The sequence below is a fragment of the Quercus suber genome, unplaced genomic scaffold, assembly GCF_002906115.3.
Source record: "Quercus suber isolate HL8 unplaced genomic scaffold, Cork oak 2.0 scaffold_924, whole genome shotgun sequence".
NCBI classification, from domain to species: domain Eukaryota; kingdom Viridiplantae; phylum Streptophyta; class Magnoliopsida; order Fagales; family Fagaceae; genus Quercus; species Quercus suber.
This window is the reverse complement of record NW_027070347.1, coordinates 115,850-129,237: the sequence shown is the minus strand read 5'-3', so window position 1 is coordinate 129,237 and position 13,388 is coordinate 115,850. Positions and strand designations below refer to the sequence as shown.

The window sequence follows — 13,388 nt, the reverse complement described above, 5'->3', positions numbered from 1 at the left end:
ATATATTTGATATATTTGAATTGTTTTGGGACTTTTCTGATTGTCTCTTTCTCTCTCTCTTTCTCATTATGTTTATGTTAGTAGTGTCTATGGCACCTAAGCGTAAATCTACTCCTGCTCGAAACCCTCTTCGTTTTGGAGCTTCCTCCTTTTTTGATTCTATTCCTCTTAATCTTTGGTTCCGTGATGATAATGCCTACAAGGCAATCTCGGAGAACTTCTCTAGACGAGGTGTTCATTCGGAAAGCCAAGTCATTTTGGCGGACTTCGCTGACACTGACCTTCCCTCTGTCATTCACAGTAGGGGATGGGAGTTACTATATGACGTCCCTGTCACTTGTCCTCACCTACTTATTCAGGAGTTTTACTCCAACATGCACGAGATTGATCGTTCAATACCTCTCTTTTTCACTTGCGTTCGAGGTACGCGCATCCCTATCATACCACAGCTAGTTGCGGATGTGCTTCGGGTTCCTAGGATAGAGTTTCCTGACTATCCTTCTTCTGAGCGTCTGAGGACTATGTCCAAAGATGAGCTTATTTCTGCTTTTTGTGAGTGCCCTACTGATTAGGGTGAACATCAGTATACATCATGTAGACCTTTTGGTAAAGGTCCTAGATTCTTAAACATGGTGATGACTTTTGTACTCCATCCTCTCTCTCACTACAACTCCATCACAGAGCCTCGTGCTCGATTTTTGTTATCTCTTCTTGAGCATCTTACTATAAATTTTCCTTTTCATTTCATTCTTTCTATCATAGATGTTCATTTAGATTCGGCGTCCCGTGATAAGCTCATATTTCCTTCCGCTTATCATGAGGATCTTACGCCATTTTTTTGTCCCTTTTCCTGTGTCCGACCACTTCACTCACATTTGTGCCATAGACGTCGCTACCGTAAAACGTAGTGCAGCGTAGTTTAGGTCGTGATAGCCGGATTCCACTTCTTCCTCCCGTTCTGCTCCATCTTGTACTGCTCCATCTACATCCGCTCCTTCTTCCTCTATGGGCGATGCATCTCTTGGAAACATCATGGTGCAACTGTAGCGCATGGATGCTCGCCTAGATACGCTCTTTACTGAGTTGTATCAGGTGAATGTTCATGTTGGTCGTATTGCACGACAGCAGGTGACCATAGGTGGGTTTGCTTCTGAGGCTACTCCTTCACCACCTCCTCCAGCGGCTTCTGATTCTGAGGATGATGATGATGATGATGGTGATGACGATGACGCTTCTGATGATGATGGAGATGCTAGCTCTACTGATGAGATGTCTATTTGACACACTTACCCTTTGTCACTCGTGACAAAAAGAGGAAGTAGTTTTGGATATGAGAGTAGTCATCTTAGGGGGAGAGTTAGTATAGGACAGTTTTGTTAAGGAGAGTGTTGATACTTGAGGGATGTAGTGAGGATTTGATGTATCTTTTTCTTTTCTACTTTTTAGATACATTATTCTTGTATATGAGGTCTTGTGACCAATTTTTACATATATTGTACTTATTTTCTCTATATGTGGATATATGTTTCTTTCACCTATCTCTTCATGAGTTGTTTCTTCTCTATCTTTATACACATGTTTCTTATACTTGTATGCAATCTATTATTTTTGTTTCACACAAGATGCCTTGATGAGTTTTGTTTAAAGTGTTTCGGAAATACAGGTTGTCAAAGTCTACTTGCCATAAACTCTTTTCTTGCAAAGTTTTTCAAGGGTTTATGATAGAATAGATTTTATTGTATTCAACAAGTGAGTATGAGTTAAGTGATTTATGACTTCTCTCATATGTTCATTTGTTTGTTGTGGTTTTGTCACGGATTACCAAAGGGGGAGATTGTTAGGACATATGTGCTTTCACTTGTTAAGAACATATGTCATTTGTTTATGTAAATTGGCTAATCCTTTGACAAAACGCACTCTACTTGTAATTGAGTAGTTTTAGGTGTTTTTAATACTTCAAGAAACAAGGTTTCAAGATCAAGTGTTGAAGTCATCAAGTCTGTCCAAGAAAAACAAGCTAAAGTGCAAATTCATTAAAGCTCAACACCTGCTCAATAGCTACTCGACACCTGCTATCTGTCGAGATTTATAAAATCAGATTTTTTAATCTGATTTCTTGGGATCCATGAATGTGTCTTTTGGCCTTCTTTTCTCCTAACCCTAGACATATAAAAGGATTATTTTAAGAGCCGTCAAATTGTACACAAGTTACAAAAGTATTGAGCAAACTCTGTTCAAGCAATTTGTGATCAAAGACAAAGTTCTTGACCTAGTTCATCTCTTTTGAAGAAGCTATTGTGTATTTGCACCAAAGGGTTTTATGACCAAGCATCTTCTTGATCTTCATCGTGTAGGATGAACTGAAGAACTTTGCAACCAACCTCTCCTTCAAAGTTGGTGTTGAAGTCGCGTACTAGGATCCGCGCATTAATTAGTCACATACTTGGGAGCCGTGCATCAAAGGTAGGAACTGTCACTACAGAACAAGTCCAATTGGGTATTGGGATAATGGTTCAACTGTAGGTTGGTAAGGTACTTGGGATTCTCTTACTTGTAATCGCTTATTGTGATAATAGTGGAGTTTCGGGAGTGGTGACCTGAAAATCACCCGATGGAGTTTTTGCCGTCAAGTTTTTCCCTATTCGTAAATAAATCACCGTGTCATTTAATTTCCGCTACATATTTAGTTTTTGGTGATTTGTTTATGCTACCATGCGTTCGCATGATAAATTGATTAATTAATAACTTGGCTAATTAATTAATTAATTTCTATCACAATGGGTCAATTTGGTTTGTGGTCTATCAATCTCTCACTTAGGGTTATTCTTATTGTTCATATGATTCTCCCTTATTTCTTCGTCACAACGAAAAATGCACTATTTTGCTTCTCCTATACGTGGATGACGTGACGTGATCATAACTAGTTCTGATCTCAGTGGCATTTAAGAACTCGAAGATTTTCTTAGTTGGCAATTTGAGATGAAATATCTTGGACATCTCAACAACTGTTGGGTCTTGAACAAGGTTCTCAAAATCGGACCGAACCGGCCGGTCGAACTGGATTACCTGTGAAAACCAGGCATTTAAATATTTTCAATGAACCTCTTAAATTCGGGTTCAACCTGAAAAACCCACCGAACTGTGGGCCAGTTCAACCGATCAAAGAGTTGACTTTTATTTTTTTAAATAAAGAAAAGGGAGCTGGGGAATGTAGAACTTGAGACCTATGCCTTACTTAAGACTCATGTCTAGCATCATGACCAATGCACCACACATGTTGTTTGTGAACAACTATGAAGTGTATTATATTTATTATAAATTTATGTCAGTTTTAATTTTTCAACTTATTCTATCACCTCTCTCTCAATTTATTAAATATTACTAAATTTATTTCCTTCGATTAATTCAATTTTGATTAAAGAATAATGCATTTGCATGTGAATTTACTAAAATAATCAAAAGTAATTTTTTTTATTTAATCAAAATAATTTAGGCTTGTAGGATTATTATGAAATATTTTTTTAATGCTTATTTATGTTGTACTATTTTATATTAACCTTATAATATCAATAAATTTTATTTTAAATTCTGTTTCAATTATTTTTAGACGTTTTTAGTCAATTTTGCTACTATTTATATATTTAAAATACATTTATTTGTATTTTAATTAATTATTAAATTAATTATGACATCATCACAATTTGACCCTGGTTCAACCTCGGTTGGACCTCAAAAACCTTGAACCTTTCCATTTTTCGGTTCAATGAACGGTTCAGGTTTCAAAACCTTGGTCTTGAAATCACTCATTCCACTAATAAACTTTATATTACCCTAGCTAAGTATGTCTCTGAACTTCTATCTCGATCTGGACTCACTGTCAGCAAAACTGTTAACGCTCTAATTAAACTTAATGTACATCTGACTCTCTTAGCTAGGAAACCATTGTCGATGGCTTCTCAAGGATTTATGTGTGTCAACATCCTCTCCACTCCTATTGTGATAACCAGAGCTCTATTCAAATTTCTCACAATAATGTCTTCCGTGTGCTAGCAATTGAACCATGTGCACTCTTCCATCTAATTGGCCATGAAAAAAAAAGGCATTTTGAACATCCTACTGAATTTTCCAATTATGCATTACAACAATAGAGAAGACACCATGAATGGTTATTTTAACAAAGTTTTATAAATCTAATTAGTGTAAAATTGTATCTACAAAAATTTTATAACAAAAAAAGATCAAAGATTTAGTATCAAGTATCTACATTTCACTCTATTGGGGAAACATTTTGTAATGCCTAGTACAAAAATCTAATATTGGCTTCACTAAAGCCCTAAGGACAGGTCCTTCCCCAACAATGCAAAAATCTATTCACACATCCAACTCATGAAACTTCCTTTAACATGGGCCAAATTGATAATGACCCAAAATTGTATGGACCAAAATAGTATTTTTGCCTAGATAATTATTGTTGATTTTGTCGGATTATTAGTCATTAATTCATTTCAAAAGACTACCTTTTTAAAAAAATATAATAAAATATAATATAACGTCTCTGTAAATTATTAGTGTTCTAAAATGAATTATGGAGGGGGGTGGGGGGGAAGCCATTTGTTCTTTTTAGAATAATCTAGTAAAAAAATTTCCAAGCCACTAACTATTTATTATCTAATTTTATAAAAAGGAAAAAAAACATATTAAATATATTTTTCACGAGAAATTTTCCAAATTTAAATAGCGATTAACTCAAGGTAACTTTTCAAAGGAAAAAGAGGTTTTCCAAATTGATTCTTCAATAAAACAAAAATGAAGATATTCAAAACCCCTTTTAAGCTTTAGTTAATCTTCAAAGAAAAAAGAGGGAGGATGCAAAAAAAAAAAAAAAAAGATTAATTAATTAATTGATTACTTTATCTAGCCTGAGTCAACTAACCTTAACCAGGTTTGAGTCAAATCCAAATTGTAAGGTTCGTCAATGGGCTAGGTCCAGCATTTTTACTTAGCCTATTGGCACAATGAGCTAGGCATAGCAGTTGTTAACTAGTTAACATGTTGGGTAGGGCTGGGCAAAAGAGAAAACCCTATCTCATGAACTTGACTATGGGCAATGCCCATTTTGTCTTTAGCGAGCTAGGCTACTGGGTTGGGCCTAATGGGTTATCCATAGGCTTGTGTTGACATCTTCTTTTATTATTTTTTATAAGGGAAGAACCAATCTATTTTTTAAAAATGAAAGAATCAAAGAATATAATTTTTTTTTACAATCAAATCTATTTAACTTTTTTTTATTAAGGCTTGAAATGGTTTTTTATTTCAATCTAAAAAAAATGGTTTTTTATTTTTTTTTATTTTAATATATAAAATGGTTAATGGTTAATTCAAAGTTACTAGACTACAATAAAAATATATATTTAATAAATTAAGTTTAACACAATCACTTTAACTATCGTAGTGGTTAGAGGAATTCCCTTAAAAAATTTCTCTATAATGTCTTCATGGGCTATCTGGTGACCCTCACCAGATTAATTCATTTACGCCCAACTCGAGAGACACCTATGCACACATATTTAGGCCCAAGCAAGTTTACTGAACTGGTCAAAGCCCAAAATTAATTAAAAAAAAAACCCAAAATAGCAATACCCAAAGGTCCCAAACCTTATCTGTAAATGCCCAGGCCTAATACGATTCACGCAGTCACCAAGCCCATGGAAATTATAGAAAATAAATAAAAGTCTCTTTGCCAAACTAAGCCTAAAATGTAACCCAATTTGTCTAGACTCTAGCCTGACCCAATTATAAAATCCAAAACCTCCTTTTCCTTTTTAGATTAAAAAAAAAAAAAAAAAAGACCCCTCCACATTTTAAAATTTCCCCTGAACTTTCCAAAATATCAACATTTCACCCAAATTTTTCAAAAATATCCAGAATATCCACAAACTTTCCAAAATTTCCAAGTAATAATTTTTTATTTTTTATTTTTTTGCAGGGAAAAATAAGTAGGAGGGGCGATTAGAGTCACTTTTCTACTTGAGAATTACCATAATAGCACCATATTCATTGTGTTTGAACTTTGAACTCATAAACAAGGAAACCGTTGTGCTATAATTGTTATACCAACACCATGACAATACTAGTGAGCATTGAACAATAAAAGTAGTCGGTGTGTAATAGTTTTTCTACTTGAGACTTGTCCTAGATCACATATTACACGTGGAAAATGCATCCCATAAGATACGTTCTTCATTACCATGGGATGTGTTCTACATTATTTCTTGGGACAACCGACTTCTAGGATGAATTGTTTTATTTTTCCACCGTTTGATTGATTTGTTATTTATATTATTTTATTCTAAATCATACCTACTGAAATTTTGACTATTCATAATGTCTTAATATTCAATTGTATTTTTGTTTGAGAGATGACCACTAAGCAATAATTTAATCGATTAGTTTAAGCACGTTATATTAATTGACAAATATAGCATAAACTTCATGGACTAAAATGATAATTTACCTCAATTTTTTTATTTTTTATTTTTATTCTTCTCTTATTGAGAAACTTTTTATTTATTTTTTTTTTTTAGAAGAAAAACTTGAGAAACCATTACACGGATATCCTAGGCCACATGATATACATTAGTCTCATAGGATATGCATTGTGCTGTGAAGGTTTTTCATTTCATTTTAGTTTTTAATTGAGATTCATTTTGCATTTCTCATATTTCCTTTGAAGGTAAAATCTTTTATGTTTATCTTCCAATCTCTATCCTACAACAGCTTCCACCGTTTGGTTCTCTAAATTGCCGATTGATAGGATCAAAACTAAAAATTATAAATTATAAAACAAAAAACCTAAAGCAAACTTAAAAACTAAGATACTTAAAGATTAGGTTTCTATAATTTATGTAGTGAGGTTCACTTTGTATTGAGATTAGAATAAGAAATGAACTAGGAAGCATTGGCAGTAGCAAGCGTTGGTTGGAACTTGGAAGAAGAAAGTAGGGTCTTGAAGTATGTTGAAAGGTCTTGACTCTTGAGCCTTTGATGGATTTGTGGATTCAAGAAAAAAGCTAGTTATATCAAAGCTGATAAGTATTTGTGTGGCCATGTGCTAAATCCTACTCCTATTTTAGGTGTTCACTAAATCGAACTAAATTATATATTCCTCTAAAAATAAAACTAAATTATATATGTAATTACGAAAGAACCCAATTACAGCTTGACTAGATCTTATAATATATAATTTAGCAATTTCAGCAAACTGCGGATATTTTTATATATGGGTCCGTTTTGGATACAATTTATTGTTGTTGAAAGTTATTGAAAACTGATCGTTATTGAAAACACTGTAGCAAAATAATTTTTAAATAGATAAATAATATCGTGGGTCAATTTTTAATATTTTTTTTAATGTATAAACAGTGCGTGAATAGTGTACACACTGTTCATACACAGTAATTTTTGTCCCCAAAAAGTCAAAAAATCCCGCCCCAAAAAAAAAAGGGAGGAAACGCAACAAGTAAGACGCAATGCAACTTTAATCTCTATCCAAGCCAGCCATGGTCCGTTTGAATACAGCTAAAAACTGAAAACTGAAAACTGAAAACACTGTAGCAAAATAATTTTTAAATGTGTAAATAGTATCATGGAACCTATTTTTAATGAAAAGGTTGATGAAAAGTAAATTTGTGGGTCCATAAACAGTAAAATTTGAGTTAAAAAGTCAAATGTTGAGGTTACTGTTTAATAAACCGTAACTGCAACAGTAATAAACAGTAACAAAAGCCAGTGGGAAAGCTGAAAAGTAAAAAAAAAGGCAAACGCATTTGGGAAGCGCGTTTGTGTTTGGGAAGCGCGAAAAACGCGCTTCCCAAACGCACACATATAGGATCCGTTTGGATAGCACTTATTGTTGTTGAAAACACTGTAGCAAAATAAATTTTAAATGTGTGAATAGTGTTGTGGGACTCATTTTTAATATTAAATATTGCGTGAACAGTGCGTAAACAGTGCACGCACAGTGAATTTTGTCCCCCAAAGTCAACAAGTGCGGCAAAAAAAAAAGAAAAAAAAAAAAGGAGAAAACATACCGGAGGAAAACGTGCCGCAACTAAACCTTCTATCCAAACCCACACATAACTATAATAATAATAATTTCACGTTTTCCCCACTACTAGGTAGACTTGGCGCTTCTAGTGTTAGGTATACCGAACTTCTGTAGATTGAGAAATATATATTTTAAAATCCTTTAATAAAGTTACCCATCCCTTTGTGGGCCAAAATGGGAAATTGCTCATTTTTAGAAAACAATTTAGTAATTTGCTCTTGTTTTCAAATTATTTAGCAAAATGATTCTGTTTTTTTTAACTCGATTTTAACAAAATCGAGTTCTGTGTAATACTTGATATTCTCAAAATTGAGTTATATGTTTTTTTTTTTTTTAAAGTAGAACTTGATATTGCTAATATCGAGTTCCACTTAAATTTTCAAAAAAATTTAAGTGACAAAATATGCATAGAATTCGACATTGCTAATGTCGAGTTCCACTTGCAACTCGATTTTGTTAAAATCAAATTTTAAAACATGGACATTTTGCTAAATAGTTTTAAAATAAGAGCATTTTGATAAATTGTTTTCCAAAAAGGGGGCAATTTCCCATTTTGGCCTCTCTTTCTCTTAGAGCATTTGTATTAGCTTATGCAAAAACGCTTGTCTATTTTAATATGAGAACTTACTTTTTCTATTTTACACAACTATTTTTCAAATTCACTTACATTAGATTATCTAATCTGCATTCTATTTTATTTAAACAATCATTTTCCATTCTTTGTTTATTGTTATCTTCAGAGAGAGAGAGGAATTTGATGACACAATAGGTGAGAGAAAAAAAATTAAAATAATGATATACAAAACTACAATAACTATGTATATTTATAAGGTTACTGTAACTACCTTGCAAATTTAGACATTTTTAGTTTGATTGATGTGGGTGATTTTGATATATGAATGTGTAAATTTGACACAATTTTCTATTATACACATACTAATTAATGCAAGTGATCTTATAATGTGTATTGCACACGTTATGAGTGTAAACCTCAAGAATCATAAGCAAAATAAAGGAAGGTGTTGCTTTATTTTCTCTTCCGGGTAGCAGGTAGGATCATTGTAGAAGATATCAACGGTGTAGATCACTTTTTGTAATTCATAAAAATTTGGTGCGTAATAATCCAACATTTTGAAAATACAATGATGTGGTATTCCTTTATTCTCTTGTATAATAGTAGATTTTGTTATTTAAATTCATGATGAGATTTAGTGGCAAAGCCAAAATTTCAGTTGAGAGGGACAAAATTGAAATGAAAAATAATCTAAATAATAAAATGGATACTAATAGCAAAATAGATAAACATTTATATACTAATATAATTTTCAAACAAATCTAATATTTATGTAAGCTTTAATTTATTTTTATACCTAGTTTCACATTTACTCAATTGCAAGATTTGCAAAATATACATTGAAACAAGGTTTTTTTTTTTTTTTAATTTGAATTGAAATCATTATTATGATTGGGTTTTTTCATAATCTCAATTGATTGTGTGTGTGTAGGGGCCTTTATAAAGTTCACCAAATTTTGAAAAATAAAATTCAATTACACTTTCTTAGTATTTGGTTTACTAGAGTCTAGACATTAAGTATATTTTTAGTAGTGTTGATTTTTGGGACCTCATTCAAGTAAATGATTTTTAGAGAACTTACATGTGTTTAACATGGTCGACAATCACAGTTCAACCGTCTAATCACATACTTTCAAATTCATGTCAATTAATTTTGTGAATCTGCATGTGAAGGTTCTCTTTAATTAATACATGTAAACAAATGGATATTTTAACTTGCCACTAGTTCAACTTTTGAATTGCTCTAAGAGAATTAAAGCATGGTGTAAAAATAAAACATAAAAACACATGTATAATGGTCTTAATACCCGAGACAAAGTTAATTAGTGAATTGATCATGAGGAGCAAGATATTTTTGATTTGTTCAACTTTATTATTGTATACAACAAAATTTGTCGGAAGTGGGTAACAGGCACGCACGGCAATTGGTGAGGAAAGTTTTGTAACAAAGAAATGAAGAATAAAGAAGGGGGTTTTATATTTTTGGTAAGAAAAACGTTGGAGTTGAAACTGTTGATGTTTGTGATTGGCTATTAGTAAAAAATAAAAGATATTTAAGTGGTGGGCTTAAATGAGAACGTGTGAATATTTGTCATCTTAATAGTTCGTAAAAATTTTGTGACTGTAACATTACTCTTTTAATAATCATGAAAATAATTTTTGTCGCAACAACCTTTTTTTTTTTTTTTGAGAGTTTCAACATATGGCGTCCACTCCTGATAATAGCTCTTTATCATCAGACCAAAATACTAATAAATTTTTGGTATAAGCGGAGATTAAATCTCAAATCTCATATTCAACCATCAAAACTTTACCAATAATAATAAAAGTTATCCTAAAATTATGAGAGAAGTTTATTACACACACTTACACATACATCGCTCTAAAATTATTATGAGTATGTCTAGTACCACAACTAGTTTCACAACTTTACCACAACTTTATTATGTAACAATTCGTGAATAGTAGAATCATGGACCCACATAGATCCATCATTTTATTTCCACTACTTACAGCTCGCTACGTAAACAAGTTGTAGTAAAAGTTATGGCAATTGTTGCAGTAGTAGACTTAATTATTATTTCCAAAACTCAGAAAGCCCCTCTCCCACCCAAAACGACGTTTCTATCTAACTCTTATTTGTCCTTTAATGAATTGGGCACCAACGTACTGTTCATTGAAATTCAGCAGTAATCTACAACCAATCTATATATAAGAAGGCAGCTGGACCTCATGGAGAAGTAAAAGAAGCTTAGAATTAAAGAGGTCAGCACTAAGATGGATCTCATTCATGGTGAGGGAGTGAGTGAGTTATTTCAGGTTCAATGTCATTTGTACAAACACATTTTTAGCTACATAGATTCTATGTCACTTAAATGTGCAATTCAGCTAGGCATTCCTGACACGATCCACAACCATGGCCAACCCATTACTCTCCAAGAGTTGGTCTCTAAGCTTCATATTCACCCCAAAAAAACTAACTGCGTGCACAGGCTTATGCGTCTATTGGTGCACTCAGGCTTCTTTGCTAAAACAATAGTTCATGAAAATCAAGAAAAAGAAAAAGAAAAAGAAGCCTACACCCTCACACCTTCTTCTAGGCTTATCCTCAAAGATAATGTCACTAGCTTATCACCATTTGTTCTGGCAATGCTTGATCCTGCACTTGTAAGCCCATGGCAGTTCTTGGGAGATTGGTTTCAGGGGAGTGAGCTCACGCCTTTTGAGAAAGCACATGGGAAAGGTATGTGGGACTATTGCAACCAAAACCCAGAATACAATAACATTTTCAATGAAGGAATGGCCAGTGATTCCCGACTGATGAACTTGGTTGTTAAGGACTACAAGCCCATTTTTGAGGGTTTAGGTTCATTGGTTGATGTTGGAGGTGGTACTGGGACAGTGGCAAGGATTATTTCTGAGGCATTTCCTCACATGAAATGCACTGTGTTTGATCTCCCACATGTTGTTGCCAACTTGCCAGATAGTAAAAATCTGAAATTTGTCGGTGGCGATATGTTTCAGTATATCCCTCCTGCAGATGCCATTCTGTTCAAGGTATGTGACATACTAATGTGTCTTTAATATTTGAAATAGTATCATCTCAATTTCACTTAAATTTGAGAGTTTATTTGATGGTTAGTACTTCATTTTCTAGATTTAATAGTGTTGAAAGTATCACATTTTTTTTAAAAATTTTATTATATACACTTTTAGACTTGTAATATTTAATTTAAACAATGAATTGGGTGTGCTTTTTTTAAGTTGCGTCCAATTGTATACTTTGGCCATTAATATTGGCTATAATAGGATTTCTTCTTTTTTTTTTTTTTTTTTTTTTTTTTGGCTCGAAGGTGGAATAGGAATTTTCCTTCATGCGTGCGTGGATGTCGTACTTGGATGTACCATTCATATGATGTAAAAAAGCTCTTTAACCACAATTACTTTCCATAGCATGTTTACAAACAGTTAGAAAGATAAGTAGATACTAGGTAGGTACTGAACAATGTAAGTGACAAATTTCAAGACTTCCATAGGTGAAAGAATTTCGAAGAATTATTTAACATTATTTTGAGGTTGGCTAAATTTAAAAGATGCTAGATATATGAAGCTCTCAAATTTGTTTGTTATATTACTATTTGGCAGTGGATTTTGCATGATTGGAGCGATGAGGAATGTGTCAACATACTGAAAAATTGCAAGGAGGCTATTACGAGCAAAGGTAAGGAAGGAAAGGTAATTGTCATAGACGTAGTGATAAATCAAGAGAAGGATGAACATGATGTTACCACTACAAAGCTCCTCTTTGATGCACTAATGATGGTTTTGCTAACTGGAAAAGAGAGAAACAAGAAAGAATGGGAGAAGCTGTTCTTGGAGGCTGGCTTTAGCTACTACAAAATTGTGTCATCGTTTGGCATGAAGTCCGTCATTGAGATTTATCCTTAAGAGATAAACAAGTACCGATGTGTACTAAGCCGGCAAAGACTGTTGACAAAAAAAGATATAGAATAATGCTTGCTAGCATAGGAATTAAACTACTATCAATCTTGAAACTACCTATTGTAAGATATCATAATTAAGCATAATAAATTGTGCTTTAGTATCTTCTTATTATTTTAGTATGGTTTCAGTGCAAGGTAGCCCAAAATTTAGGAATTTCTTCTAAATTATTTGACCTTGTTTTTTGCCTAGCAAAAAAAAAAAAAAGTTATTAAAATAAAGGGTGAGGGGAAAGTTAAGGGCCATAGCCTGCGTTTGGTTGTGGATTTGGAGAATCGACATTTTTCTATTCCCCATACCTTAATAACAACACTTTCGTTTCGACCTTCTAATCTATGTTTTTTTTGGCAGCTGAACCATGTACACTAGTCTTCCATCTAGTTGGCCTTGAAAAATGACATTTTGAACGTCTTGCAAACATGACCTCTTAAAAATAGAAATGAGCATCCTCGATCAAAGCTTTGTCATACTCTAAATTGTGTGAGTGTATGTAACACGATTTTGAATTGAGTTCTATATATATGGAGAATATACTAGGTAGATTTAAGCTATATAAGTGATTACAAATAACCTTAATTATACTTTCACTAGTACTTTAAGGTATGATTCAAATATGGTTAACACTTTCCTCAAGTCATGAAAAATGATATTAGAACCAATCAAATAACAAATGTGGTTTAAGCCTTAAGGTCATTACAGTGCAAA

The 13,388-nt window shown here is 33.0% G+C and overlaps 1 protein-coding gene across 1 annotated transcript; it reads left to right on the top strand.

Annotated features, from left to right (window-relative positions):
• Nucleotides 1-10,910: 10,910 nt before the first annotated feature.
• LOC111989182 (trans-resveratrol di-O-methyltransferase) lies at nt 10,911-12,797 on the top strand. The gene is made up of 2 exons (XM_024020968.2): nt 10,911-11,738; nt 12,327-12,797. Exons 1-2 carry the CDS (start codon nt 10,959-10,961, stop codon nt 12,627-12,629), a joined length of 1,083 nt encoding a protein of 360 aa, XP_023876736.2. The 5' UTR covers nt 10,911-10,958; the 3' UTR covers nt 12,630-12,797.
• The last annotated feature ends 591 nt before the right edge of the window (nt 12,798-13,388 follow it).

Excerpts from the sequence above, each read along its gene's own strand:
- LOC111989182 (XM_024020968.2), top strand. The coding sequence starts at position 10,959 with ATGGATCTCATTCATGGTGAGGGAGTGAGTGAGTTATTTCAGGTTCAA. Across the intron at positions 11,739-12,326 it reads CAGATGCCATTCTGTTCAAG|TGGATTTTGCATGATTGGAG; the intron begins GTATGTGACATA and ends ACTATTTGGCAG.